Below are 27,887 nucleotides of genomic sequence, written 5' to 3'. Positions count from 1 at the left end.
CGACTGGGAAGACGATTGGAACGGGTCGTGAGCTGGGCGGCCTCTATCACCTCCAGTGCCATCCCTCTCCCACCATTTTGCGCAGTTCTATTGATGCCTATCAATGGCATTGTCGTTTTGGTCATCCATCTCTTCAACGCCTCAGGCAGACCTCCATTGTCTCCTCTAACCTTCAGCCATTTCAGTGCGAGTCGTGTGAACTCGGAAAATACCATCGTGTGTCGTTCCCTTCTAGGCCCAATAGTAGAGTTTTGAGACCTTTTGGGTTGGTTCATTCTGATGTATGGGGTCCCTCGAGGACCAAGTCATTTTTTGGATATACATACTTTATTGTCTTTGTAGATGATTTTAGTCGAATGACATGGGTTTACTTACTTAAAAATCGTTCTAAAGTGTTTACTGCTTTCCGCACCTTTTATGCTGAAATTAGTACTCAATATAATTGCCCCTTAAGTGTTTACGAACAGAAAATGCTAGAGAGTATTTTTCCTCTTCGAGTGAGTTTCAGGACTTCTTAGCCACTCATGGCATCCTACACCAATCCTCATGTGCATACACCTCTCAACAAATGGTGTTGCTGAGAGGAAGTTGCGCTACCTTCTGGACATGACACGTACTCTTCTTGTTCAGATGCATGTTCCTAAGGTATATTGGAGTGATACCATTCTTACGTCATGCTTCCTCGCAAACCGTCTTCCTTCGTCAGCCTTAAGCAATCAATCCCCATTTTTGGTCCTTCACCCTTACGGTGAACCATTTCCTCTTACCCCTCGCGTGTTTGGCTGTGTGTGTTTTGTCCACAAGCTGGGCCCAAGTGTGGACAAACTAGACCCCCGGGCTGAACGGTATGTATTTCTGGGTTACACCGGTACCCAGAAAGGATACAGGTGTTACAGTCCTAGCCTTCGTCGGTGCTTTGTTTCTGCCGATGTTACCTTCTTCGAGTCTGTTCCGTATTTTGCGAGTCCGCCTCCTCCACAGGTCCCTTAGGTTCCTCTTCCTCTCCTAGTGCTTCCCGATGTGGTACCTTCTCTTCATGCCCCCACGTAGGCTCCTCCGTCTCCACCTCCTCCTCCGCAGGTTCCCAGTCCCTTTAGGATCTACCAGCGCAGATCCCGTCCTCCGCTGTCTCCAGCTCTGCCTGCGCCAATCTCGTCCTAACCAGAGATCACAACACTTACTTCACAGGTATTGCCGCCTTCTGGCCCTCCACTAGATTCTCCCATTGCATCTCGTACACGCTCACGTACTACTGCTCACCCTCTATCGTCTTATGTTTCTTATGACCGTTTCTCACCTGCATTTCGTGGCTTTGTAGCTTCGTTGTCTTCTCTCTCCTTACCTAAGTCTTTGCAGGAAGCACTGGCACACCCTGGCTGGCGGGCTGCTATGGACGATGAGATGAGCGCCCTTTAGGCGAATCAGACTTGGGCTCTTGTTCCCTCTCCTCCTGGAGTTCACCCAGTTGGATGCCGATTGATCTATGCCATCAAATATCTTCCTGACGGCACAGTTGAGCGCCTCAAAGCGCACTTGGTTGCTAAAGGATACACTCAGACTTATGGGATTGATTATACTGACACCTTTTCCCCTGTTGCCAAAATACCCTCTGTGGGTGTCCTTATCTCATTGGCAGGCAACTATGGGTGGCCTCTTCACCAACTTGATGTCAAAATTGCTTTTCTCTATGGCACTTTGGTTGAGGAGGTGTATATGGAGCAACCTCCAGGGTATGTGCTCAGGGGGAGTTGACCACCTCTGTCTGCCGTCTTCACAAGTCCCTATATGGCCTCAAACAATCCCCTCGTGCTTGGTTTGGCAAGTTAGTGATTCTCTCATAGGATATGGTATGAAGTAATGTGAGGTGGACCACTCTGTCTTTAACCTCAAATCTGTTGCTAGATATGTCATTCTCATAGTCTATGTAGATGACATTATCATTACAGGGAGTGACTCTTGTGGCATTCAACTACTGAAGAGTTTTCTTCAGAAGCAGTTCTCTACGAAGGATCTTGGTCGTCTTCGATACTTCTTAGGGATTGAGGTATTGTACTCTGGTACAAATGTTTCCCTATCTCGGCGAAAATATGTGTTGGACCTTCTGGATGAGACTAGATCCTTGGGGATCAAACCTGGTAGTACTCCCATGGAACCAAATAATAAGCTCATTCCAGAAGAGGGAGACTTATTAGAGGATCCTGGCAAATATAGAAGACTTGTTAGAAAGCTCATATATCTTACTGTCACTCGTCATGATATTTCCTATTCTGTCGGCGTGGTCAGCCAATTCATGAGTGACCCTCGTACCTCTCACTGGGCAGCTGTAGTGCATATCCTTCGTTACTTGAAAAGTGCTCCAGGGAAATGGCTACTTTTCAAGAAACATAGTCACATGCAGATCGAAGCCTTTTGTGATGCTGATTGGGCTGGCTCACCAGCTGACAGACGATCCACTATTGGATACTGCACCTTTGTTGGGGGAAACATTGTGTCATAGCGTCGCAAAAAACAAAATGTTGTATCTAAGTCAAGTGCTGAAGCAGAATACAGGGCTATGTCTCACACTTGTAGTGAGCTCATTTGGCTACGTTCTCTACTATATGAGATTGGGTTTCCTCCATCTTCTCCGGCAGAGTTGCATTGTGACAACAAGGCGGCTATCTATATTGCAAACAATCATGTATTTCATGAGCGCACCAAGCATATTGAGGTGGATTGCCACTTCATTAGACACAGGATCCAGCAGGGCGTCTTACGCACTATTTTCACTCGATCGGCCGACCAACTAGCGGACACCTTCACCAAACCATTGAGCAAAGCTAAATTTATTGATATTTGTAACAAGCTAGGAATGTGTAATATATACATTCCAGCTTGAGGGGGAGTGTTGGATATCTATGTGTGTTTCTATCTATGTATGCCATAAGGGCATAGTAGTCTTTTCCTTTTTTCCATCTTATATATACTTGAGTGAAGGGGAGAGACCCTAACTCATTCTATTCACTTGAGTGAAGGGGAGAGACCCTAACTCATTCTATTCTCTCATTTTGGTTCTTCTCCAACACTTATAATGTTTCGTTGCTCTGTCGACCCATTGAAATAATATTTGCTAATTGCACCACTTCCATAAGAAAATTAGCATACACATAAAATCTGGAGTTCCAAACTTCTATTCCAACCCAATTACTAACTTTATAACACTTTCCCAGCCCAAAACAACCTCATGAACCACAATCTTAGCTAAATAAGGAAACTTCTCTAACAGAGAAATTATATGGTGCAAGGCCTTACAACAATAAGGTCTTTGTACGGTGGAGATACCATCCTTGATATTTGATCCAAAAGCAGCTTCTCAAAAAGTGAGCTGCTGTTGGATCAAATATCAAGGGAGGCACCCCTACCGTATAGTGGTAAGGACTTACACCATATAAAAACTCTCTCTAACAAGTTAACCTTCTTTTCTAATACAAACATGCTAAAACTCCATCTCTGAACTTTTAAAAAACAGAAAAATTCACCATAAATCTAGAAACATAAAATGATCAATTCCCAGAAATTTCCAATCAAACTGACTCTTGTGGGTCCGTCCGCAGACTTCAGCATGAAGTCGTGATGATGTAATCAGCTCAGCCTATTTTTGCCCCCTTTTGCAAACTCTTCTTGTTTGTTGCCTTTAGCTAAAGTGCTCTTGTGACTGTAGGAACTTGCAGTGACCATTTTGATACGAGTCAAGGGAAATGTGAGACTTGGACTGGACACTTTATACGTGTGAGATTTGGACTGGACACTTTATGCTCCATAATTGTTTCCCCAATCCAAATTCAATAAAAATTTGACAAGTCAACAAAAACTCAATGAGACTTTTGAGTGCATATCGAGATATTCTTGGATTCTTACACTACCAAGTAAATTAAAACTCAATGTGAAATTCTGAATCATGTAAACGTTGAAGACTAGATGGAACCAAGGTTTTCAATTTTGGTTTCGGAGGTAATTTCGGTCCTATCCGAAACCGAACTTTTAGCTGAAATCCCGAAACTTCAGCTGAAATTTGATAACGGTCGCTCAAAATGTCGTTTTTTGGGCCGAAATTTCGGCTGAAATTCTGTAAAGGACTAAAAAATTAATATTTTATCTTAAATTTCGCCGAAATTTGGTACATTTAAGGAATTTTGGTTTCGGAACGTTTCGGTTTCTGTGTTGACAGAAATCCGAAATTTCGGATTTCGGATTTCGGATTTCGGTCTAAATTTAAAACCTTGGATGGAACAATAGCATGTTCTAATTCACATAGGAAAAATAAACTCACATAAAAGGGTCATTAAATGTAAAAAACCACTTCAAAATCACAATCCGCATTATTGTTCCAAGTAAAGAATTTTGCTTTTACCATATTTACAATATATGTCAAAAAGAGCAAACTAGCTAGCTCCCTGCCCCTCCCCCACACGTGCATACAAGAGTGCAGATGCACACTTGGTTACGCATAGATTTTTTTCAATAAGTGCAGATCTGGTATCATTGTCACATACAAGTGCATATAATACACAGATTTTTCCATGCGATTGAATCTATATGGATTTTCTTATGAACTTTCTAAACATTTAATGTAGAGCATTTGAAACTGCATTCAACCTCTTACAAAATCAGGTCGGTTAAAGTTTAACATGGTTACCTGAAGTTGATTGCGTAGTTTTTCCAGCTCGAGTTCCTGAACACCAAATCCCATCAGTTCTCATCGAATCAGAAAACAGAATAAATATAAAACACAAATGACTGTTGAGCACCATTGTAATTCAGGCCATGTTTAGATTGCAAGAAAAAAATATCTGGAGGAAAACATTTTCTCTGGAAAGTTTTTCTGGTCACAATTTTGAGTGAAAGAATATCATAATGGTTAATTTAGAGGAATATTATAATAAATTAAAGTTCCCTCCAAGTAAAAATTGAATAAGGTTGGTTCAGTTAATCTGTTTTCCTGTGTAAACAAGTAATAAATTTTACAAAAAATTTTCCTCAAACTTTTCAAGAAAATTATTGCAATCCAAACAGGGCCTTAATGATAGTCTAAGATATGGAATTTGCTATCCAGCCAACCTCCTCCTGAAGTGCCTCTTTTAAATGGGATACAAGATTTGCTCTTGATGATTCAGCAGAACGCAACTGTTCGATGCATTTTCTTAGCACCCCGCTGTGCTCCTGCAACTCCTCCACAAAATCGTTGAAATGAGCTGCTCATCAGAAATGGAAAAGCATTAGAAAAAATCCAAAACAGGAATAAATAAAAATTAAGTATCAAAGAAAAGTTTATGGCAAGCCAAATAAAGCTTATGATAGGTTCATCTGGGAGAAGTATAGAACTGCACCCATATGTATTACACCACAAACATCAAAGTATTGAAAACTTCTACAAATAAAAGTATTTAAGTCTCCTGGTCTTAAATGTGCACAATAATTAAACATCTCTCCCTCAAAATAAATTTTGAAGTCAAACCCATGTTACGGATAGGGAAACCAAGTACGGAGAAAAGTAATAAACTTAAAGTAATCCAAGGCCAAATTGAGAAATAGGCTGTTTACATGATGGAAACTAAAAGAGTAAATGAGGGACTTTGGGCGTGCTTTATTTCCAAAGAATCATGGCCCCAAAGGTTGGAGGTGAGCTGCAACCATATTTAGAACGCGATGTCTATCCTGGTCCTTGCAAAGGAATATGCCAGTCATGGAATAGATTTTGACAAGCTACTTGTTTCTAGATCATGAACTTGAGATTATGGGAATATTATGAGATAAGAGGAACTGATTATGTCTGCAGATTGTGGGTTGTAACTTATAACCATCAAGTATAAGTGAATGAGAATGCATTAGAGTACATGTGTCGTGACAAAATGATGCCAGACGAAGGATTCTCAAATTGACTCGCTTTTGACCATATCGACTCAAATAAAAGCCATTTGATATGCATGGGTCAATAAACATCTCACTAAATCAATCATTGACCCATTGATTCTCCTCATTTTGCGTTACAAGTTCTTGATTGATTTACAGGTTTCCAACATTGGTTTTTGGTCTAATGTATTTCTCATTTTTACTATCTTATAAATCACACACACATATATGTATATATTAAAATATTTGAATCTCTCCTCTCTATCCCTGTGCTTAGTAGAAGGAATTTTCCACATGGGTGCCGCTCCTGCTCTAGAAACGTGATTCGGCACTCACTAGGAAGGAGCGAGCAAGGGACGCGATCCCGAAGAGACGGAAACCAATCCCATGACGCTCCTATTACTGCATCAATCCCACCATCACCAACTTCCTTTGTGTTAGCTCCAACTCTTCAAAGTACTTTATCGGAGCAAACACGGGCGTTTTCAGATGGCACGAAGAAAGAGGGCAGGAAAATGAAGATGGTTAGAAATTACTACTTTTTGATGTACTTAAAATTTGAAATATATATATATATATATATGAGAAAAGTGTTCTTGCGCAGCTGCTCAGATAGCTTATCTGAGCAGCTGCTTCAAAAACTCATGTGGCCCCACATTTTTGGGGTGATTCAAAGCATTCATTTGGAAGGCCCTTCCATGGATAGGGTGTGTACCAAAAATGAGCCTTTTAGGATCATCCTAACCCTGCCATTTGTGGAGGGGAAAAATGGTCAGAAACAGTGTCTGTCCATTTTCCCCTCCACCTTTGATTGGGATAGGATGATCCTATAGGGCTGATTTTTGGTACACACCCTATCCATGGAAGGGCCTTTCAAATGAATGCTTTGGATCACCCCAAAAATATGGGCCACATGAGTTTTTGAAGCAGCTGCTCAGATAAGCTATCCGAGCAACTGCACATGAACACTATTCTCATATATATATATATATATATATATATATATATATATATATATATATATATATATATATGAGAATAGTGTTCCTGCGCAGCTGCTCGGATAGCTTATATATATATATATATATATATATATATATATATATATATATATATATATATATGAGAAAACGGTTCCTACACATGTGTAGAGAGTTCTCTACACACTAGCTTAAAATACAGTGGGGGCCCACATTGTTTGGGTGATCCAAGCCATCCATTTTAAAGGCCCTCACATAGATAGGGTGTCTACAAAAAATCAGATCCATAGGATCATCCCAGCCCTACGATTTGTGGAGGTAAAATGGATGTCTTTAAGCCTTCACAAATTAGTCCATTTTTTGCCTCCACAGTTCGAATAGTTAGGATGATCCTATGGATCTGATTTTTTGTTGACACCCTATCTATGTGAGAGCCTTAAATATGAATGGTTTGGATCACCCAAATAATGTGGCGCCCACTGTATTTTAAGCTAGTGTGTAGATAACTTATCTACACGTGTGTAGGAACCGTTTTCTCTCTCTCTCTCTCTCTCTCTCTCTCTCTCTCTCTTTATATATATATATATATATATATATATATATATATATATATATATATATGAAGATTGTTATAAACTACTATTTTTTGATGTACTTGAATTTTGAAAGACATAAAGAAAATATTACACAAATGCTCCCATAATATTGTCAACCTTAGACTCTTCTAGACCACATCCTCACCTTCTTCGTGCTTCTATGTCCCCGTGTATTTGATTGTGTAACTTAAGCCCTAGTAGAAACAAGTTCACCAATAAAATATCTTCCTAGGTTATTTTGGAACCAAGGTACAATTGTTTTGCTCATATGCAACCCGTGTCATGTGCCTACAATGTGACTTTTGTGTACGCTATTTCTCTTTAGATGCAAAATCCTTGTTGATCTTCACTGCCCTCAAAGGGAGCACAGTGCTGTTGTAGAGGTGAGTATTGTGGATGTTGAGGATGGGGGCTTGATAATGCCGAGTTTTCCTGACAATGTGGTTGTTCCAAAAATGGAAAACTTACCCATTGAAGTAGAGGGATAATCGACAAGGAGTTCAAACGATATGGTAATGAAGTAATGCATTTTCCAAGCATTCAAGTAGTCCCAATTCCCCTCTCATGCTAATTTCGCCATATGTTCCCTCTCATGATTGAGATTTGCCTATTGTGTTGAGAAAGTGTCCTCACACATTGCATCCTATTAACGACTTGGCTTGAGCACAAAGTGATACTTGTTGGCCGATGTACATGTAACTTCCCTTCCCTCTACTTATATTTTTCAACCAAAAAAAAAAAGAGTTGAAACTCAGGGCTTCCACCACATATTCCTCTTTACTGTTTATTATTTCTCACTTAGAGTGGCAAGCAAGGTTTTAAATTTTGGCTTTGGTTAGAAATTTTGGCATAAATCCTATAAAACCTTATAAAACTGTGGAAACATATGGAAACATATACAAATGAAAGAATTATAAGATGAAACTAGATGAAACTTCAAGAAATATTAGGATAAGCACAAACACACACTTAAAAAACATCACATAGGCAAGACAGTCATCCATAATGGTTTAATTACATTGAACGTGTAGTGGCAAGCACATGCCTGATAATTCAGTGCATACCACATTTTACCTGTAATTCATATAAATATGCATATATAATAGATACACCACATTTCACCTGCAATTTATATAAAAATAATTATGCAAACTGATATATTATACTAGTGTTTAAAAACGTGGATGCAACACATAACGCGGCGGAAGAAAAACCTAGTTGACTCGGCATGACACAGTCGAGTACTGGTTGACGCAGTCATAATTCGAGAGAGTCAAAGGAGTTTTTATTGACTCTATGGGGCAAAACGCGGAACACGGACTCGGGGAAGAACCAATAGAAGTGGCCATAATACCCAATATCCAAGTAAAGCCACTAAGAACACCACCAAAGAAGATGTCCCAGTGCAAAAAACCTCTCTCAAGTAGCCACAAGAACCCATTCACAACAACAGGCAGCCAACAACAAACATGCCAGAGACACTTCAAACAACTAATCCATAAAAAGAGGGCAATTGGGGGTGTCAGGCCTTCAAACCATATAGACTGAAGAAAAACGCCATTCCAATGTGATCGAAGCACCAAACAAGCCCTATATTCAGATATCTAAGGACCATACAGAAAAAATCAAATGATCACAACATTAAATCCTCAAACAAGCATAAGATTCATCATCAGCGGACAAGATCTCAGGTCTCACAAGACCCTACTAACACCAGCACCGACGTTGCTAACGTCATCCTTAGTGTCAGGTGGCGGCGGGATGCCCTAGCAACAGCGGGCCACAGCGACGGCGGACAGTGGGTGACACCCTAGCGGCGACAGATCTGACTCCTCATTTTTTGATTTGCTTTGTGTATAAAGAAAAGGAAGAGAAGATGGTGGTGGGTATTATTAGCCTGATGCTTTGATACCATGTTAACAATGGAGCAGAGAAAGAGAGATAGAATATGACGGTTGAAAAGAGAGTCAATAATCTGACCTCTCACAAATGTGTGTGTGTGTGTTGGGGGGGGGGGGGGGGGGGGGGGAGATTTGCTAGGGTCCATCGCCATGTGAATGGAGACAACAGCTTTTGTCTCCATTCACATGGTGGCTGGTATGACATGCGGCAGACCAGCCGTGAAATGCCTTTTGCGATGGACGCTAGCAATCCCCTATATATGTATATATATTAGGATTGTACAAGGAGAAAGACTAAAATACCCCTAAATGACTATATTATTACTGAACGCAACACGGAACGCGGCTGCGGCGGAACGCGGCTGCGGCGGAACGCGGCTGCGGCGCAACGCGGAACGGCTCTAAGGTAAAAGGAAGTAGACGCGGATGCAGGGGAGTTTTAGAACTATAATTATACCACTAAAACACTTAGTTTTGGTTTCAATATGTGTTTCGGTGGGGATCAAAACAGAAACATTTCAGTCTTGTTATTTTCGATGGAAATTTAAAACCTTGGAGGGAAAACACTTCTAAACTATGAAACCACGTGTTGGGAGCTGATACGTGGAAGGAGCATAGTCCCTGCTTGTCGAATTGTGATTGCACCCCTCTTGAGAACAACCCTACATACATTGTGAATATGGATATTATTAATAGCACGCTCACACATATATGCTAATGTACAGTAGGCAGTACACATTACATGCTCTAAACAATGATTGTAATTTATTTACTATACTATTTTGTGATATCTAAATCATGAATGGAACACTCAAATATATAATTAGAACATTTAATGGCAAACGACTAAAATAAGTTTATAATAGCTAAATATAAATATGATATAAAATTATAATAAATAGATAGGTATACAATCCACAATTATTTACATTTTATATCTCTGTTCATCAATGTCCTTGAATGGAATAGCTATACGATCCACAATTATTTACCTTTAAGTCTCAATTCATCAATGTCCTTCAATGGAATAAGGTACACAGCATTTCTTTATGCTTCTAAGCATGCATATTCCTAGAAATTGTATAATTTTATTAACATCTGTTAAAGTATAAAAGATTAAATAATGCCATCTCCAACGGCTTAGGCTTTTGTAGTGATTGGTAGTTTAACATGGTATCAGAGCAAAGGTCTTAGGTTCAAACCTTCTTGATATTAAAAAAAATCTACATGTAATGGCCAACCCAAAAGAGGGGCCACATATGCCACTGTTCACAACAAATTTCACATACATGAAAAAGAGTCACACACATAAAATAAATTGGGATCAAATTTTCCTCTTGTGAAAAGAGGGTTTATTAATTTTGGTTGGGATCGTACACTTCCGGCTCTATTGGCCGTTAATTACATTTCTTGAAGAAGAAAACACCTCTGACTATCCATCAAGAGGTTCCTTAACTAAATACAACTTTGATTAATTATTCGCTAGAAAAATCTGATTTTTTTGGTTAACAGATCCTTTCTAGTGGAATTTCTTTGTCCTGGTAACTTTCTTCAATTCCCCAAACTTTCTTCATCTTTCTTTTGGGGAGCCGTCATCTTTATCATCCTTCTCTTGGAGGAGAAATGTCTTCTCCTTTTAGGGATTCTCTAGTAAGAGATCCTAAAGGGACCTTTAGAGAGTCTCTGGAAAGAGATTCTAAAGGGATTTTCTTCTTTCTCCCGAAGGAGAAAGGTCTTCTTTCTTCTGGGAGAACCGCCGACTTTATCTTTTGGGGGAAACCGTCTTTATCTTTTGGGGGGAAACCGCCGTCTTTATCCTTTTTCTCTAAGAAGAGAAAGGTCTTCTCCCTTTAGGGAGTCTCTGGAAAGAGATCCTAAAAGGACCTTTAGAGAGAGATTCTCTAAAGGGATTTTCTTCTCTCCCAAAGGAGAAAGGTCTTCTTTCTTCTGGGGGAACCGCCGTCTTTATCTCTTGGTGGAAACCGCCGTCTTTATCATCTTTCTTTCGGAAGAGAAGGGTCTTCTCCCTTTATGCTCTGTTTGGTTACTTATTTTTGAGAAAAATATGGGGGAATGATCTTCTCCTAATTTGCCGAAGGTTGTTTGGTCGCCATTTTAGCAATTTTGAGGTCTTTGACCACCGGGGTTGTCGGGAGCCGGTCGGGTGATGTGGCACCCTCTAAATTCGCTCCCCAAGTTTTACCAAAACGTAGAAATTTGAGGAGAAAATCTCGGGGAGATAGAGTTGAGAAGAGGTGTGGGAGATCTCCCACAAATCTTAAGCAACCAAACAACCTTCCCTACATCCTCTCCTAATCTCCCCGTTGACTGATCTTCTTTTGATCTCCTTTTGATCTCCCATTGACTTCTTCTTCTCCTAATCTCCCACCCATCCACAAGCAACCACACAGAGCATTAGGGAGTCTCTGGAAAGAGATCCTAAAGGGACCTTTAGAGAGAGATTCTCCAAAGGGATTTTATTCTTTCTCCCGAAGGAGAAAGGTCTTCTTTCTTATTAGGGAACCACCGTCTTTATCTCTTGGGGGAAACCGCCGTCTTCATCATCTTTCTCTCAGAAGAGAAAGGTCTTCTCCCTTTAGGGAGTCTCTAGAAAGAGATCCTAAAGGGACCTTTAGAAAGAGATTCTCTAAAGGAATTTTCTTCTTTCTCCCGAAGGAGAAAGGTCTTCTTCTTAGTCTCCTTTCTGGAACCTTTTGGGAGAAACCTGTAAAGAGAAAAAAAAAAAGAAAATACTGTTAGCCAGTAATCTAACCTTTTTTTTTTCTTCTCCTTCTTTTCTTCACATCACTTTTCTTTCGCAAAGATCCGATCCCTTTTCTCAAAGATCTTGAGTCTATTTATAGAACTCTCTTGAAGCAGTTAGCAACTGCCACCTCATCCCATTTTTTTCTCAACTTCATGATCTCCACTTCCTCTTTTTGGAGCCGTTGTGGGTGCCACCTCATCCCTTATCTAGGATTCCACGATCACCTCTCTTTTTGCGAGGAGTTATGTAACTCCCTTTTTTTGAAAAGTGGGCGACTCACTTCTTATGAGAGTCATTTTTATTTCCTAAATTTTTGGGATTTAAACCCGTTTTTTTATTATTTATCCCTCTTTACTTTAGGGATAAGGTGATACGTAACCACCCCTTTTTCTCTCTTCTTATTTTAATAAGGGATTTACTATTTTACCCTTGTTTTAAAATTTTGAGTCCAACAGCCACGTGCAGGTCAACCCTAAAAAGAGGGGCCACACTTGAGGGGTAGTGTTAAAGTATAAAAGATTAAATAAAGCCATCTCCAACGGCTTAGGCTTTTGGAGTAATTGGTAGTTTAACAATATCATCAATACATAATTTAATAAATGAATACTATAAAATGTGCACCTCAAAACATAAATGACATGAGCATCCTGTTAGATTACTCAGATTAGAGGAATGGGTACACCTCGTATTTTCTTTATATGAATCCAATTTTAATTTCAACTTTTTTATGATTTTTTCCATAGAATAATAAAGAAAGAGAAAGGATGAAGAGAAGAAGAAAGAGAGCAAGGAGATGAATAAGATGGAGAAGGGAGAGTTGTCGTGGCTAGAGGTTTGACGTAAGTCAAACCCCACGTCTCACAATATATTGTAACTAGAAAAGAGGAAAACCCCATACTACAAGAATGCCACCAATAAGTTAAACAGAAAGAAAAGGATTAATAAACCCCTATACTTATAAACAATAATAAATGAACTTTAACACTCCCTGTCAAACCAGATCATAAATGTCACCACAACAGAAATTTGGTAAATATATTTGTCAACTGATCTTTTGACTTGGCATGAGGAGTAGATATATGTCTACCATTAAATTTTACCCGAATCAAATGGAAATTTACTTCAATATGATCTTTCATGAAACACTGAATTACTCACTATGTGGGTAGCAGCTGGATTGTCTAATCTCCTCAATTTTAAAAGTTAAAACCCATCTCATGCAAAAGTGCCTTCAACCACATTAGCTCGCATGTAGTGTGAGCCATTGCATAGTAGTCTCCCTATCCACTACACCTGACAACAACACTCTGCTTACTTTTCCATGTCAGTAAATTTCCACCAACAAAGATATGATAGCTTGTAGTTGATCGTCTTTCAGAAACTTCCCCCATCAGTATCAAGATAACTTTCAATAATCAAGTAGCTAAAATAATTCCTTCACTTGGAGCACCTTTTAGATACTGTACGGGGTCTTACCGGCCATTTTCTCTAGGATAAGACCAAAAGTTTTGCTCAAGACATGTAATGCTAGTCAAAGTTGAACAAGATGCTAGTACGTGCCAATTGAGCAACAAGCAAGCACATATGATAGGATTATATACAAACTCTTCCAATCCATCACTATGCCAACATCTTAGTATGTGTTTCACCGACGATTTCCAAAGATTTTTGAGGTTAATAAGTTTCCAAGACGGCACACTTCATATTGTGCAAGGACGTTGTTTATCCAACTAATGTGGCTGATTTATTATTCAAAGTGGTTACCCAACAACATGGCATGCCAAAGACCACTATGTGATCGACTTGTAAAGTTGGCTAGTTCTGAGAAATTCATGGAATTCACGGAATTATGAGGAAAGAAGACATTAAGAGAGGAAAAGAAGGAGAGAAAGAAAAGGGAGGAAGAGAGGGAGAAGAAGGAAAAGGCAAGGAGAATCACTTCTCCCTGATCGTTGTCATCTTCAAGGTCAAGCATCTTCAAATTCCCACTTCTCAGGTTTGATAAGGCAGGTGATAGCTAGACTCGAATGATATCTTTTCTCAGTGAAAGTGATGGGGATATAATTATATTCAGATATTTTTTATCTGTTTTACTTCGAATATTCATTGTTTACATTTGGAAAATATCAAATCATATTTGTTTCAAAATGATGAAATGTGTTTCACTCTGGAAAATGAAATGAAATGTTGGATTTCATATGCACGAAAAGTTTGAACGAAAATGAGAAATGAAAGAAATGGAAGAGGTAAATGTGTGATAGTCTCTCTCGTGTGACGTGTTTGTACCTTTGAGCTGTCGACTTACCCAAAAGCGGAAGCGGGCCAAGTCTAAAGCGGACAATACGAGGGTGAGACGAATCGGTATAGGAAACTTCAGAAATAGAAACAGTTGGAGACTATTGGGCTTTAAATGGTTTGTTTTACTATCTGGTTAAATTGTTTCTATAAAAAATCCTATTAGTATTAGTTTTAAATTCACATTATGTTCTATACAAGATATTGCATGTTTTTATAGAACTGTCTCTTATTATTGATTTCAACTACTTGTCGAAGCTTCTATATACTTGCTCTCCTAACCCCCATTTTCCCACCAGGATTTGAAAATTTAGATGCGGGAGTATTTGTCAATGAGGAACCTTAGTTATGAGAAGTGTGAAAGCAACTTGAGGAAATGATGAACCTAGTCAATCTCTTCTGATGTAAAAAGGTTTTAAATATGTCATACTTGGGATTTTTTTGTAAATTCAGGATGTACCTTAACCTTCCGCTTCGTAATTACAAGAATAAATATTTTTTGTTGCCCGTAGCGATCCGTGCAGTAAAAATCCGGGTCGTTACACTTTGGCCTTCCCCAGCTCGTTGGGAGATCTTATTATAAGTTGGCATATTAGGCAATTGGGAAGAAGGGTAAAAACCTCTAACTCATCTCTCCTGCTATCATGTGGGGCCTTTGGAAAGAGAGTACCGCTAAATTTTTTGAAGAGGACTCTCGTATTGGTGCAGTAATTTAAAGAATTAGTCTATCATCTTATGGGTCATTGCCTGTAAGCCTTGTGAATATTTTCCGTGAGTGATAGTTTTAGAAAAAAGGAAGGAAATTGCATGGGACAAATATCTTAAGGTCAAGAAAGTAGCTAATTGGATTACTCCTCCATTTAACTATGTGAAACTCATCTTTGATGGGAGTTACAATCTGGGCCCTTCTAATTGGTGGAGTGAATGCTCAGGGATGACACCACCAGATCCATTATGTTCTCATTCTCGGCCGATATCAGTGTTTCTAAAATTCCAACGAAGCAAAGACTCAAGAGTGGTATCTCTTGGAGGGTCTTAGGCTCACTCTTGAGTCTTCACCACCGTGGAAGACTCATTTGGGTGGAAGGTGACTTGGTGAATACAATATTAGCGATGCCAATTCCAAGATGGACAATTATTTTACTCATACCCATCATCTCGTCAATACTGTAGTTGATGACCTCACCCGGAGCAGTTCTAATAGGAAAGGCTTATGTTATAAATACCTCTCCCTTAGATTAAGGGTATTCCTTATTATGTGCTTTAGTGTTGTGTAGTAGGAGGAGGCAATCTCAGCCTTGCCCACTCCTTTTGTTTTTGCTCATATTGTCTAATAAAGTTATCCTTCTAAAAAAATAATAGTAGCATAACATTTAGCACTAAATTACATAATTTTTGTATGGTTGGTGAGCTTCTACGATTTCAAGCTACTCAACATACATGATCGTTCCTAATTTTCTAACTACAAGTTAATATTAAAGTAAATAAGCCCTCATTTCCACAACCATTTAGAAGTGTTCTGTTATCTAGAAATTACATAAGTTAAGCTTCTAGTCAAAGAGCTAGGTTCACTTTAGTTGGACGGAGAATTCACGGTTTAAGTCTCTTAGGAGTGTGTGGGTAGGGAAAAAGAAAAAGCTTCTGCAAAGCTTTGGTTTCAATTGCAAAAAAAGTCCCTCAAAGGCCATCTTTGGCAATTACACAATTTTGACTCTACAAGGGCTATTATTAGAGTTATAACAAATTTTAATTTTTATGGTATGAAGACATGTGATCTGTTCTAGCATGAATATATTACACGTAGAACACATCCTATAACATGTTTGTGAGTGTGCGTCACAACTGAAATGCAGTTATTATAAAATATGGCTAGATTCATTATATATCTCTTATCATGTCGATACAGAAGAACCACACAAACTGCACCACTCTCCACATAAGATGATTCACATAGATAATGTGAAAAATGAACAAACAAGGCATAGTATCCAGAAAGATAAATAAATAATAACAATCTATATGCATCCAATGAAGAATATGGCATGCCGAATCACTTAGCCCATAACTAAGATAAGATTTTGTCAGTTTTTATAAAAAACATATCTAAATATTTTCATATCATAATCATGGGGAAAGCATTTGATGCTGGAATACTTTTTTCTTACCCGTGTTGTATGTGCATTTGATCCAGACCATCCATCTGAGGAGCCCATCATGAATGGGGGTCATAATCCAAAAGCCACACCAATTGGGTGATCCTAAACATCCTAAGAAGACTTCTATCCATTGAATGTGGGACACAGGTCAACTGTTTTCAACTGTCCATTTGCAGTCCTTTGGGCTGTTACTCAATTTCTGTGGTTTTTGGGCTATGGCCCATCCATGATGGGGTTCACCAGATGAGTTGTCTGGATCACTTGTTTTGGAATCTGGATTAAACACTTAAACATGTAAAGAACAAAACAAAAGAAATCATTAACATCAGATAATTTCTATTAGTTATTTATCTTCATTAATTTTGAACAGTTCAACTCACACCCAGTCCTTTTCCTTATCAGCTTCAAGGTTACAAACCAAGATAGAGGAGTTATCATGTAACATAACCGCCTCAACGTGAGACAGAATGGAAGTCATTTTCTTGTCGATAATTCACGGAACAACAGATTCTCATAATGTCTTCTTTCCTCAAGGAGTTCTGAGAAATATTATGTCAGTTTACGGTCTTGCTATTGTTATTACTGAAATATATACGTTTAGCATTCAGAAATATAGTAAAAAGGTAAGACCAATAAATCTTAGAATTAATCAACTATAATATAAAACAAATATGAGATAATCAAATAATAACACATTCATCAATCTAACCTAGTTCCCTTCCGTCCCCAATATACAACGAGAAAGGGAGACCAATATGATACAATGAATATAGTATTGGAATAAGAGATTGTTTAGGGCTTTACGTTTATGGGTGAGGATATGGCAACAAATATTAGTTAAAGAAGAGCTAAAAGAAAAGTTTATAATCAAAGAAGACCTAATAATAAAATAGTTAGACACAATATTCAATAATAAATGTCATAGATGAAACGGTACAAAAATGTGTCCATATGCCCACATTAAGTCTAACACTTCTAGCAATACCTTTAAAAGTGTCCAAAGGAGTGTCGACACGTGTGGACACTGCAAGACACGTGTGTCGGCAATAAATTCAAATTGTCGACTAAATCATAGGGTAAAACAAACAGCCATCCATGCGCTCAAAACACTGAAACCACACAAATGTACCTGCGTTATAATCACCACTAATCTCCTTCTCCACTTTCTCAACACAGCTGATACCAGTTCTGCATTTGCTTAATACTGAATCTTCATCCAAAGGGTCATCGTAAACAGCCTCATAACTTGAAATGATCTTTTCCAGTATGCCTCCAATAGATTGTTTCTGATTAATATCAAATTTTGTGAAAAGAAATATGTAAATCCTCACTTGAAGCAGCACACGAAGAAGCACCCACACACGCATAAATACAAAGATATGAATTTTACCAGTTTGAAGTCAGATTTTTTCCCATTTCTGCTGCTGTTCTCCGGGGTCCTTCCCATAAGCTCTTCCTTAAGAATTTGCCCCCTTGAACCAAATACTTTTCTCTCATCCCATATATCAACCTGGGTACCAACACGTGGTAAATGCAATTACAAAATAGAAATGAGAATATATTGACAACATAAGTAACTGAAATTTTATGATAAAAGAAAATACAGTAGGAATGTCTCCACATGCAAGAACAAATATAGGAAGTAACAATCATGAATGTTTAGATAGTGTCTCGTTAAACATCACCAAGGACTACTAGGTTTCATAGACCAAGTTTTTGTACTCAAGTATGTATAGATAGAAAGCATCTTTCAGGTACTATGGTGTTGTTCAAACATAAATCTGAAACATAGGATCATTATTATTTTTTAAAATCATTATACTTAATTTTATTAATTTTATACTCAAATCAACTCCATGACACCAGTCTAATTTAAGATAGGAGAGTATATGTTGAATAAAATTGACCGTCCAAAATAAAGTGTCTTGTCAATAAAAAAAACTACATGACTTGGCTTCAGCAAAAAATTTAGCAATTTTTTGGGCAGCAAGTGTAAAAACACATCATTAGATAGACCTGGCATATGACAAAACCAACCTCTAACTCAAAAGAAGATGATCAATGACGGGGAGGCTGAATGCTCAGGCTGATGATGCCCTTCTACTAAATTTTTTGCTAGCCCAAAAACCAGAACAATAATACATATCAAAATAGTTTGTTCTGGTAAGTCCAGACCAGCATGACCAGAACGGTCCATTTTACCCAGACCATAGTTGTCGGAAACTCCTTGGGCGGGTTGGAAACCTGTTTCCCCTAAAACGTGGGAAACGCGTTTCCGAAACATTTCCGAAACATGAAAAAAAAATTGGAGAAATCTTTACGAAATGCATGGGAAACATACGAGAAGCTTATGTAAATTACATGTGAAACACGTGATAAACGTATGCAACACTCGTAGAAAACAGTGGCAGTAATATCAACCGAAGGAGCCGACACAGAGTCACCAAGAGTACACTGCTGGGCACGTAAGTAAACCTCCTGAAGAGAGGGCATCGTGCCAGATCCAAATATCTACTGACGGAGATGCATGTACTCAGGACCCAAAGTCTCGAGAAACTGAACGACACGTATCTGATCATGCTGCTGCGCGGCCGTAGTCAAATCAGTGGTAAGAGGCATAAGAACATCTAACTACTGGCAATGGGAAACAAACTGATTGTAGTAGGTCGAGAGAGGAGTGTTTCTGCGGCGAAAGTTCATCCACTGAGAATATGTGGAACAGATTCGAGAGAGGTTGCCTTTCCTGGAGAAGGTAGTAGCAATATGATCCCAAACCTGGTGAGCAATGGGAAGGTATATCATGGTCCCGGAAATCTCAGGGGACATACTCTGCCAAAAAAGAGTACGGATAAGGGCATCATCCTGCTCCCACTTATCATAAGTGAGATCACTAGAAGGAGGGGGTCACGACGAAAAATAGAAATCTTCCCCCTGGCAATGAGATAGGTCTGCACAGCCACTTTCCAATTCAGGTAATTGGAACCATCAAGCCTGACTGTGGTCATGGGAGGAAAGAACCATCCATCGAAGAAGATGAAGGGTTATAAGAGGAGGATGAGCAAGCCGTAGGAACAGTAGCCACAGGGGGGCGCCCGAGAGAGGGATCCTCAATAACGGGGCTATCCATGAGTACATAATCAAAGAGAGAATCAACTAACGAGAAGAAACGATGCCGAGGCGGAGAGCAGAGAAATCAATAATGGAGATCGCGGCTCCGAAGTGAGACAAATGATAAATAGGCATGAAAGAAACCCTTGCTGACATGATGAAGACACACAGATCTAGGGATATAAGATCATAGCCATGAAAAGAAGACGAAAGTAGGTAAAAGAGATTTAAGCCATTAAGAGAAGAAAGACAAAGAGAAAGTGAGGCTGCAGGAGCAGATTTCTAGGGTATAGAAACGGTTTTTTAGGGTACTGTAGCAGGTACTGTAGCAGTACTGTAGTGGTACTGCAGCGGTTACTGTAGCGGTATTGCAGCGGTTACTGTAGCAGGGAGGGGAGGCGGTGGGGCAGGTTACTGTAGTAGGGAGTGGAGGAGTTAGGGGAAAGGGAAGAGGGGCAGTGGGAGGAGGAGGAGAAGGGAGAAAAGAAGAGGGAGGGTGAGGGGCTGCTATGGGGGTCCCTAGGGAATCAAAACCCTAGGGCTCTGATACCATGTTGAGGAAGAGAATGAGAGAAAGAAATTGTGAGTTAGGGAGTCTCCCCCTCAGTTATGTATTTATATATAATGAGAAATGTACAAAAGACGGATATGCCCATAGGCATATACATACACTAACAGTGGTATTCAAGTAGTCGTTTCAGGGTTTATTCAGGGAAAGGGTCAGATTTTGGTCGAATAAATGGTGTGGAGATTTTTCACTAATGGATTTATTTCCTGATATTTTTAACATTTCCCATAAAAGGGAAGCTTGGGTCAAGGACTTTATGGTGTGTGGGGATAATGATGTTGCTTGGAATCTTCATCTCAAAAGACAGTTCTTTGACAGGAAATTAGATCGGTTTTCTGAACTGTTGGAGATTTTGGAGGCCCAGTATGTCAATTGTTTCGGGTCTGATAAGATGGTTTGGATCTAGTGCACTTCTGGAGAGTTTAGTGTCAAATCATTCTATATGCATCTTTCTCCTGGCTTGGGGTCTGCTAGAGGCCAAAGTTAGGACCATTCCTGCTCCTCCCAGGGTGTGTGTTTTTGGTTGGATGGCAGTGTTGGACAAGAATCATACGGTCAACCAACTGAGAAGTCGCAACATGTTAATAGTGGATCATTGTACTCTTTGCTTAGAGGCTGGTGAGACTGTGGAGCATCTCCTCTTGCACTGCAAGACCGCGCGTGAAGTTTGGAGCTAAATACTTCTTAAGGTTTGGATTGAGCTAGGTTTTCCCTGAAAAGATGCCGGATTTTATTAGTACTTGGTCTTTCTCTCCTTGGAGGAAAAAAGGTAAGATCCTTTGGAACTTGTTGTTGTTGGCTACAATTTGGACTCTCTGGAAGGAAAGAAATGCTAGACTCTTCAAGGGCTTGAGTAGAAATGCACATCATATATACATTTGGGTTACTGCTTTAACCATTTCTTGGGCTAGATCTCTCCCCAAGTTCAGATTCATTTTGGCATATGATCTTTGGCAAGGGTGGAGGGAGATTTGCTCTAGCGGAGAGTGCCGCTAAGGAAAGACTCCATCGGAGTCCTCCTCATGGTTTTCTTAAATTCAATTTTGATGGTTCAAGCCTGGGTAAACCAAGCCCCTCTGGGATTGGTACCCTCCTTAGAGATGAGGACGGGGTGGCAATTGGGTCCGATCGGTTATGCAGATTCTAATGAGGCAGAGATCAGAGCGTTGGGGTCTCATAATTTATCTAAGGTCGTTATTGAGGGTGACTCTTCAAATGCTATCAGATGGCTAAAGGATAGCAAACTGTTCCCTTGGAGATTAGCCTGTTGGATCGATGGAATTAGGGATCTTATTGGTAGATCTAAGGTTTTCTTTATCCATGTTAGAAGGTCCGTGAATGTAGAATTGGATAAACTCGCTAGGGATGGAGTAGCGAGGCAAGATCTAGGTTATTTTGATTTTCTTCATCCCTAAGAGGCTTTTGTTTGTATTTGCTTTTTCCTTCTTTTTTTTCTGTTTTTTGTTGTCTATCTCGGCCGGCCTTGTTTCTGCTTTCTTCATCAATGATATCTTAGCCATTCAAAAAAAATTGCACTTTGGTTGTCACAATACAACTTTGCATGTCCTCTTAAAAGAATATGTATCTCTTGAAGTAATTGTCATACTCTTATCCAAATCATCCCTACAACAGTAGAATCCATAACTATATTCTGGTTAAGCACCAGACCTTACAAGTTACAACTGTGTTGCTCCTTACTACTCCATGAAATTAGACAATCATTCACTAGGATACAATACCCAATAACCGATCTCCTAATGTTTGGGTCTCTTGCCCAGTCACCATCTAAAAACCCAACCAGCTTTCTACTTCTTTCCTCTTGGGGCTTTCTTGAGTCCAGAAATGCTTTCTTAAGCCTATATATATTCATATATGCATCTCTAATTGATTCATGAAAACCTTTTGGCTGTTTCATGTAAACTTCTTCCCTTAGATATCCACACAAAACTGTATTTTTCAAATTCATCTGATTAAGATTCCATCCAAATGTTAGCTAATGCCATGACCAATCTCATTGTAATTGTCTTGACTACATAGCTGAAAGTTTTCATGATTCATCTTCCAATATCCCTTACACTTTACCATCCTTACCCAACTTGCAACTATAAAGTTATCCAATGATAACTTACATAAGATAGATAATTCTTCCATTAGCATGAGAGACACAACCCCCAATGCCTGTAGATCGGATTGTGTAATTTTCTGCACTCAAAGCCATGTTATTGTAATCAAAATTAGGTTTAATCCATCCAATAGGAGGAGAAACTCAAACATCAATGGAGCCAGATAGATATATCGTCATTGATATCAGAATCAGAAATGTTTTCGAAAATTGGGTCACAGATAGCCCATTCAGATACTTCAATAACTATCCAATATAAATGTGGCCATCCCTATCTTTCTACACTAGCTATAAAGTAGACGGGAATAGAATGTTCAACAAGCATTTGAGTTTCTTGTTTCACATAGGCCTACACCAACATAGCCAAAGGGGACGAATATTGGCCATACCCACTAAACAAGGATTCATCCTAAATACGCCGAAAAAATAAATCAATAGTTGAAACCCAATGACAAGGAATACATATGTGATATGGAGTTTCCCTCTGGGCTCCAAAAAAACAACAAGCCAACATCTCGCAAATGTTTCTTTTGCCAAGTCAGTTTCCAGCGAGAATTTCGCCATGCATTACACACCATGGAAAAGTGATGCAATAGATTTCCAAGTGTTAGAGAACTGTTGGGAGGCGGATTAGGATGAAGCAACAAGTAATATGATTTTATCAAGAACTCCCCCGTCTTGTTCATAAGAGAGATTAACTCATCTGAGAATCCACCTTAAGAAACTATATCGAGGACAATCTATGAGCCAATTTGAGTAACTCCCAATGAGGGTCACAGACCAATCAAGATAGTTAGCCACTGTATCACGGGGTTGGTAGCTCTAATGAAGAGAGATGGGTATAGGAGCAAGTAGGGTCTCACTACACCTTCGAACCAACCACAATAGCATTTAAGACCCATTTCCAACATGAGACGTAATCTTATTAGAGAATCTATTAAACTCTTACTTCAATGCATTCCAGGTTGGAAAGCCATCCAAAACCCATTCATCAAACCTTATGCAACAGCGAACTAACCAAAATAGCGTTTGAGACCCATTTCCAACATGAGACTTAATCTTATTAGAGAATCTATTAAACTCTTAATTCCATGCATTGCATGTTGGAGAGCCATTTAAAACACATGCATCCAACCTTATGCAACTGTTTTACAATTGGCATTTCAAAACAATAACTTTGGACCATAATACCTCTTTACAACCAAAGAACCCCTCCTTTTCGATTTGAACTGGCATGGCTTCAAGAACCAAAAAAGGAAGACAAGTTGAAGGGTTGGAGGATTTAGGAGATGGGTCGGCTGATGTGATGTAAGTTTTTTTTTTTTTTTTTTTTTTTTTTTTTTGATGTAAGGTTAGGAAAAAAAAACTTAAATGCATGAAGATGATGATGAAAAACTAGAATCAGGAAAAACCCTAGCACCGGAACCGAAGGTTAGGCAATATCCTCAATCTTAGGCTTTGGTGTAAGAGAATAGCGTGGAGTCAGCATGCGTAGAGGAAAAGAGCGGCCTAAAGAAGTATAATCGGATGGTGGTGCATGAAGAAATCTCTTGGAGACAGAGGTCCAGATCTAAATAATGCCTTAGAGGAGACATATATACGGTGAATTTCCACGACATTGAGATCGCCATCAAGAGAGAGAACCGTATTCGGTGTTTAGAGATTGAAGAGGAAAGAAGTGAAGACAAGGAGACTATCATTGATGGGATGGTCAAATTTTACAAAAGGATACTCAAAGGAGGAAGAGAACCTCCCCATTCCCGAAGGAATTGAATTCGACCAGCAAGGCAACTCCCAGTATGCATTCAAACATAGACTTTCCAAAGCCTGATATGTCCTAATTAAAGTTTCCTAAATACATTTTCAAGATTTATGTCAATTGAAATCTTCCAAAGTTCCTCTTGACCTCACGTCGCTTTCCCTCCGTTACTATCTTCATAATGATCCCATGTAAATATGGCATCTCTCATGGACCAATTGGGAGTCAAGATATCTAAACCAAAATCTCTGATATCCCATACTGGGGGAGGCTTGAAGTTAGAGACTCTTAATAAGTAATAACATTTCGCCATGAATGCGAAGGCAGTCTCCTCAAATAGTACAAATATCAGAGGAGGCAAGGCAGACCACTTGCTTTTCTAGATTGCAAAGAGGTGGAGGGTCATGAGTGGCATAAATGATAAATCAAGTTCCCATGTGTTGGCACTTGTTCACGGTATCTAAGCAAAACATCAACTCAACTCAACTCAACAAAGCCTTTGTCCCAAACTAGTTGGGGTCGGCTGAATGAATCCTTTAGAAAAATTTCATGAAGAAGGTGAAAGGAATCTACCCGGCTCTAAGCAAAACATCATAAATCAAAAATATATACCCAGTAATTAGGGTTACTTTTGACATTTCTGCAGCCTGGTGGTCAAATATGTTATAATTATTGCTAGAACATGGAGGACAAGTTTCGGGCTCCGTCCACGTCAACCTTAACCTCTGACTTCATTTACGATGTGGGTTAAAAAATTAAGACATAAACAGGTTCAGATCTCAATGAACTTGGTGTACCTACAAGTATTGAGAACACTCGAAAACGCCTCTGTGCAGTGACTCCTGTTTATCTAACTGAAGGAAAGGCAACCTCTCGGAGTCAGTTCCGCGGCTTCAGCAGCCCATCCCTATTCGGTAGCCATTCTCCGGCACCGACATTCAAAACTGGGGGTGCCCTCAAGTCTATTATTCCGTGCATAGTAACCTGGTATAATCATGAAACCCCTAAAGAGGTACCAACTAAAAGGACTGCCTAAACATAAACAAACCTAGAGAAAGAGGCAAACTCACAAGATATGGTGAGTGGTGATGCCGTTTGATATCGCTCACGTATGAAAAATCAAGATCTCTAGCATAAAAACTCTAGATTGCGGCATTGGTGCATAGGTACCTACCCTAGAAAAATCCGCAAGAAAAAGGTAATAGATAGTCAAGACACTATTATGGTCCCAATCAAAAACAAATTTTGGTCTCATTACCTTCAAGATTTCATGGGTTTTCTAAATTACAAGCTTAGGGGATGCTTTGCTTATTTGGGTAAGTTGAGGTTTTCTGAGATCAGAATCAAGGTCGAGATTTGTTCTGAGTTTAGAGTTGGGAACTACTTTATACTGTTTTTTATACAATTGATAGGGTTAATGGCTTCTTATCTTCTTTCTTTGGGTGTGATACTTAAGAATTCCTTGTGAGGTAAGTCTACCAGTTTGCATGGCAAATTCATGAGAGATTCTGGTATCCTACTAACATGGATAGCATAGCTAAATTAATATGAAAGCCTTTTTGCAGATGGTGTAACTACTAGAATAAGTAATATAATAGAGGAAAATAGCGTCAGCTTTTATCAAGTAAAATTTAAACAACCATGCCTGTACACATATTTAGCAATACACTTTGACAAAAGTCCAACAAACAAAGAAACACGTAGCCAAAATTTAGGCGGATTACCTTTGAAAGGAAAACAGTGTTTACATCAGGATAGTGTTAGAACTAAGAATTCCTTGTGAGGTGATTCTACCAATTTACATGGTGTGATGCTGTGTAATTGGATGGTGTAATATTGTCCTTTACTTGATCTATTTGTAAGTTTCATTATTTCTGCAATATCACTATAGTCAGTCTTGGGAGATTAGTATAAGAGTGATTCATACTAATCAATTAATCTACAGGAAATCTGTGTGCTTTTGTTTCATTATTTGATTACTCAAAAGTTGCTGGAAAATTTTCTTCTCTCTCTTTTTTTTTAACTTTTACTTCATACCAGTGATGAAATGTTCATGATTTTTATGAGAGCTTATTGTCGAATATTATGTGGCGTTGAGTGGGAGGAAATTGACCCTCTAGGACTGGTTTCAAACGAAACAGATTATCCAACCATCAATCACCTTGCAAAAAGAAATAGCAAGGAAATCTATAAAATCACTGTTCACCTGCCTACCATATCCGTAGCACCTGTGTAAGCTGATCAGTATTGCGGACCGAGACAACCTCTCCCCCCCCCCCCCACACACACACACAGAGACACCTCCCCTCTCCCCAAAATGGATGGACCAAAGCCAAAAAATTACACCCACAGAGCAGTTCTAACCATCTGACCGAAGGAGTTGAATGTGGGTCATTACTTATTTTTATCTTTTAATCATCCATTTGTAGCCAACCGGTCGAATGCTTAGTATTGTCTGAATGGTGCAACTTTGCGCATTGACACTTCCACAGTTAGGCACTTAGGCCCTTCAATTGGCAGGTCTCTGGAGCAATGGGCACAAGCCACGCAATACAGCACGATATGCACACATAATATAATATAATATAATATATATATATATATATATATGGACACACAACCAAACCTAAAGCAATAACTTAGTCTTAACATTACATACCAATCGCATTGCAACATTTCTGCTAAACTCATCCCCCTTCTCAAGTACATCACTGAGAGCCTCTGGAAGAACCTTCCAGAATTCCCAAACAAATTCTGAACCCTTTCGCCTGCTGTTCTGCAAAATATCATTTGCAAGATATAGAAAAGACACTCGCTTCTCTCGTTGCGAACAATAAAACTGTCTATCCCATGTTTCCACAACTTGCTTTGCTCTCTTCCTGTGGAAGATACACCAATGTGATAAAGCTTGCTTGTGTTAAGGATAGCAACCCAAGGTCATTAGACATGTTAAGAATATGAAACAGGAAAGATATTTAAATGAAATCAAATGCATGACCCATGTAATCCACGAAATTTTTATCTGTAAAGCTCAAATAGATACAGAAGTACATCGAGTATTAATTTCCAGAGCATGCAAGATATAAACAGGAAAATGGGCATGCATAATTTGATAGGTGACTTAGCCAATAAATAAAATTATCAGTGATGACTATATTTTGCCAAATAATATTTATGTTACGAGAAGATACAATATTTTTGAAGTTTATACATATTAGTCTTTTTTAAAATTACAGCAACTATAAGAATTTTACATCACCGAAAAGGCATCCATCTGTGAATATATGTTGCTGTGCGCCCCACATGGAGCTACCAATTCAACAACTGTGTTAGGGACTTAAAGATATCTTTATGAAAAAAAAAAGACAATGAAGAGGTTCATATAAGTGCCTAGTGATTGCTTAGGAAATGCCAAGAAGCATCTCTCAAATGCGCAATTTTTCTTTGTCTATAGCTAGCTGAATATGCTATGGATCAATAACCTACGGAAAAAAGTTCAAAATTTCCTTTTGGTACTTCATTTCTTTGACTTTATAATACTTTATAATGTTCTATCAGGGCAATTTTGTTATAAGTACGGTAGTCAGTTCGTTCAAATGATCCCCTCCCTCAAATTTTGTTTTTCTGCCAATTTTCATCTTATCATCTATATCCCATAGTGTACTGATTTCTCTAATTAAAGGTCATATTATGAAGAGTTACAAATCCGGGTGAGAAATCGTAGAGATGACCATAGTTACCATAAA

The 27,887-nt window shown here is 39.0% G+C and overlaps 1 protein-coding gene across 2 annotated transcripts in view; it reads right to left on the bottom strand.

Annotated features, from left to right (window-relative positions):
• LOC143889904 (ENTH/VHS family protein) overlaps positions 1–27,887 on the bottom strand; it is a 58,090-nt gene that overhangs the window by 7,566 nt on the left and 22,637 nt on the right. The window contains exons 3-8 of one of the 2 annotated variants that reach the window (XM_077394300.1): positions 26,801–27,048; positions 17,975–18,094; positions 17,714–17,870; positions 17,570–17,608; positions 5,098–5,231; positions 4,676–4,711 (exon numbers count right to left, since the gene is read on the bottom strand). In XM_077394300.1, coding sequence (XP_077250415.1) covers positions 4,676–4,711; positions 5,098–5,231; positions 17,570–17,608; positions 17,714–17,870; positions 17,975–18,094; positions 26,801–27,048 — 734 coding nt within the window. The remainder of the gene's footprint in view (positions 1–4,675; positions 4,712–5,097; positions 5,232–17,569; positions 17,609–17,713; positions 17,871–17,974; positions 18,095–26,800; positions 27,049–27,887) is intronic. The other variant, XM_077394301.1, reaches the window with a different exon arrangement.

Source organism: Tasmannia lanceolata, unplaced genomic scaffold, assembly GCF_043159265.1.
Source record: "Tasmannia lanceolata isolate RefF3 unplaced genomic scaffold, GAP_Taslan_0.1 ptg000013l, whole genome shotgun sequence".
Lineage (NCBI taxonomy): Eukaryota > Viridiplantae > Streptophyta > Magnoliopsida > Canellales > Winteraceae > Tasmannia > Tasmannia lanceolata.
Note: the sequence above shows the minus strand (reverse complement) of the source record. Positions and strands in the feature narration are given on the sequence as shown.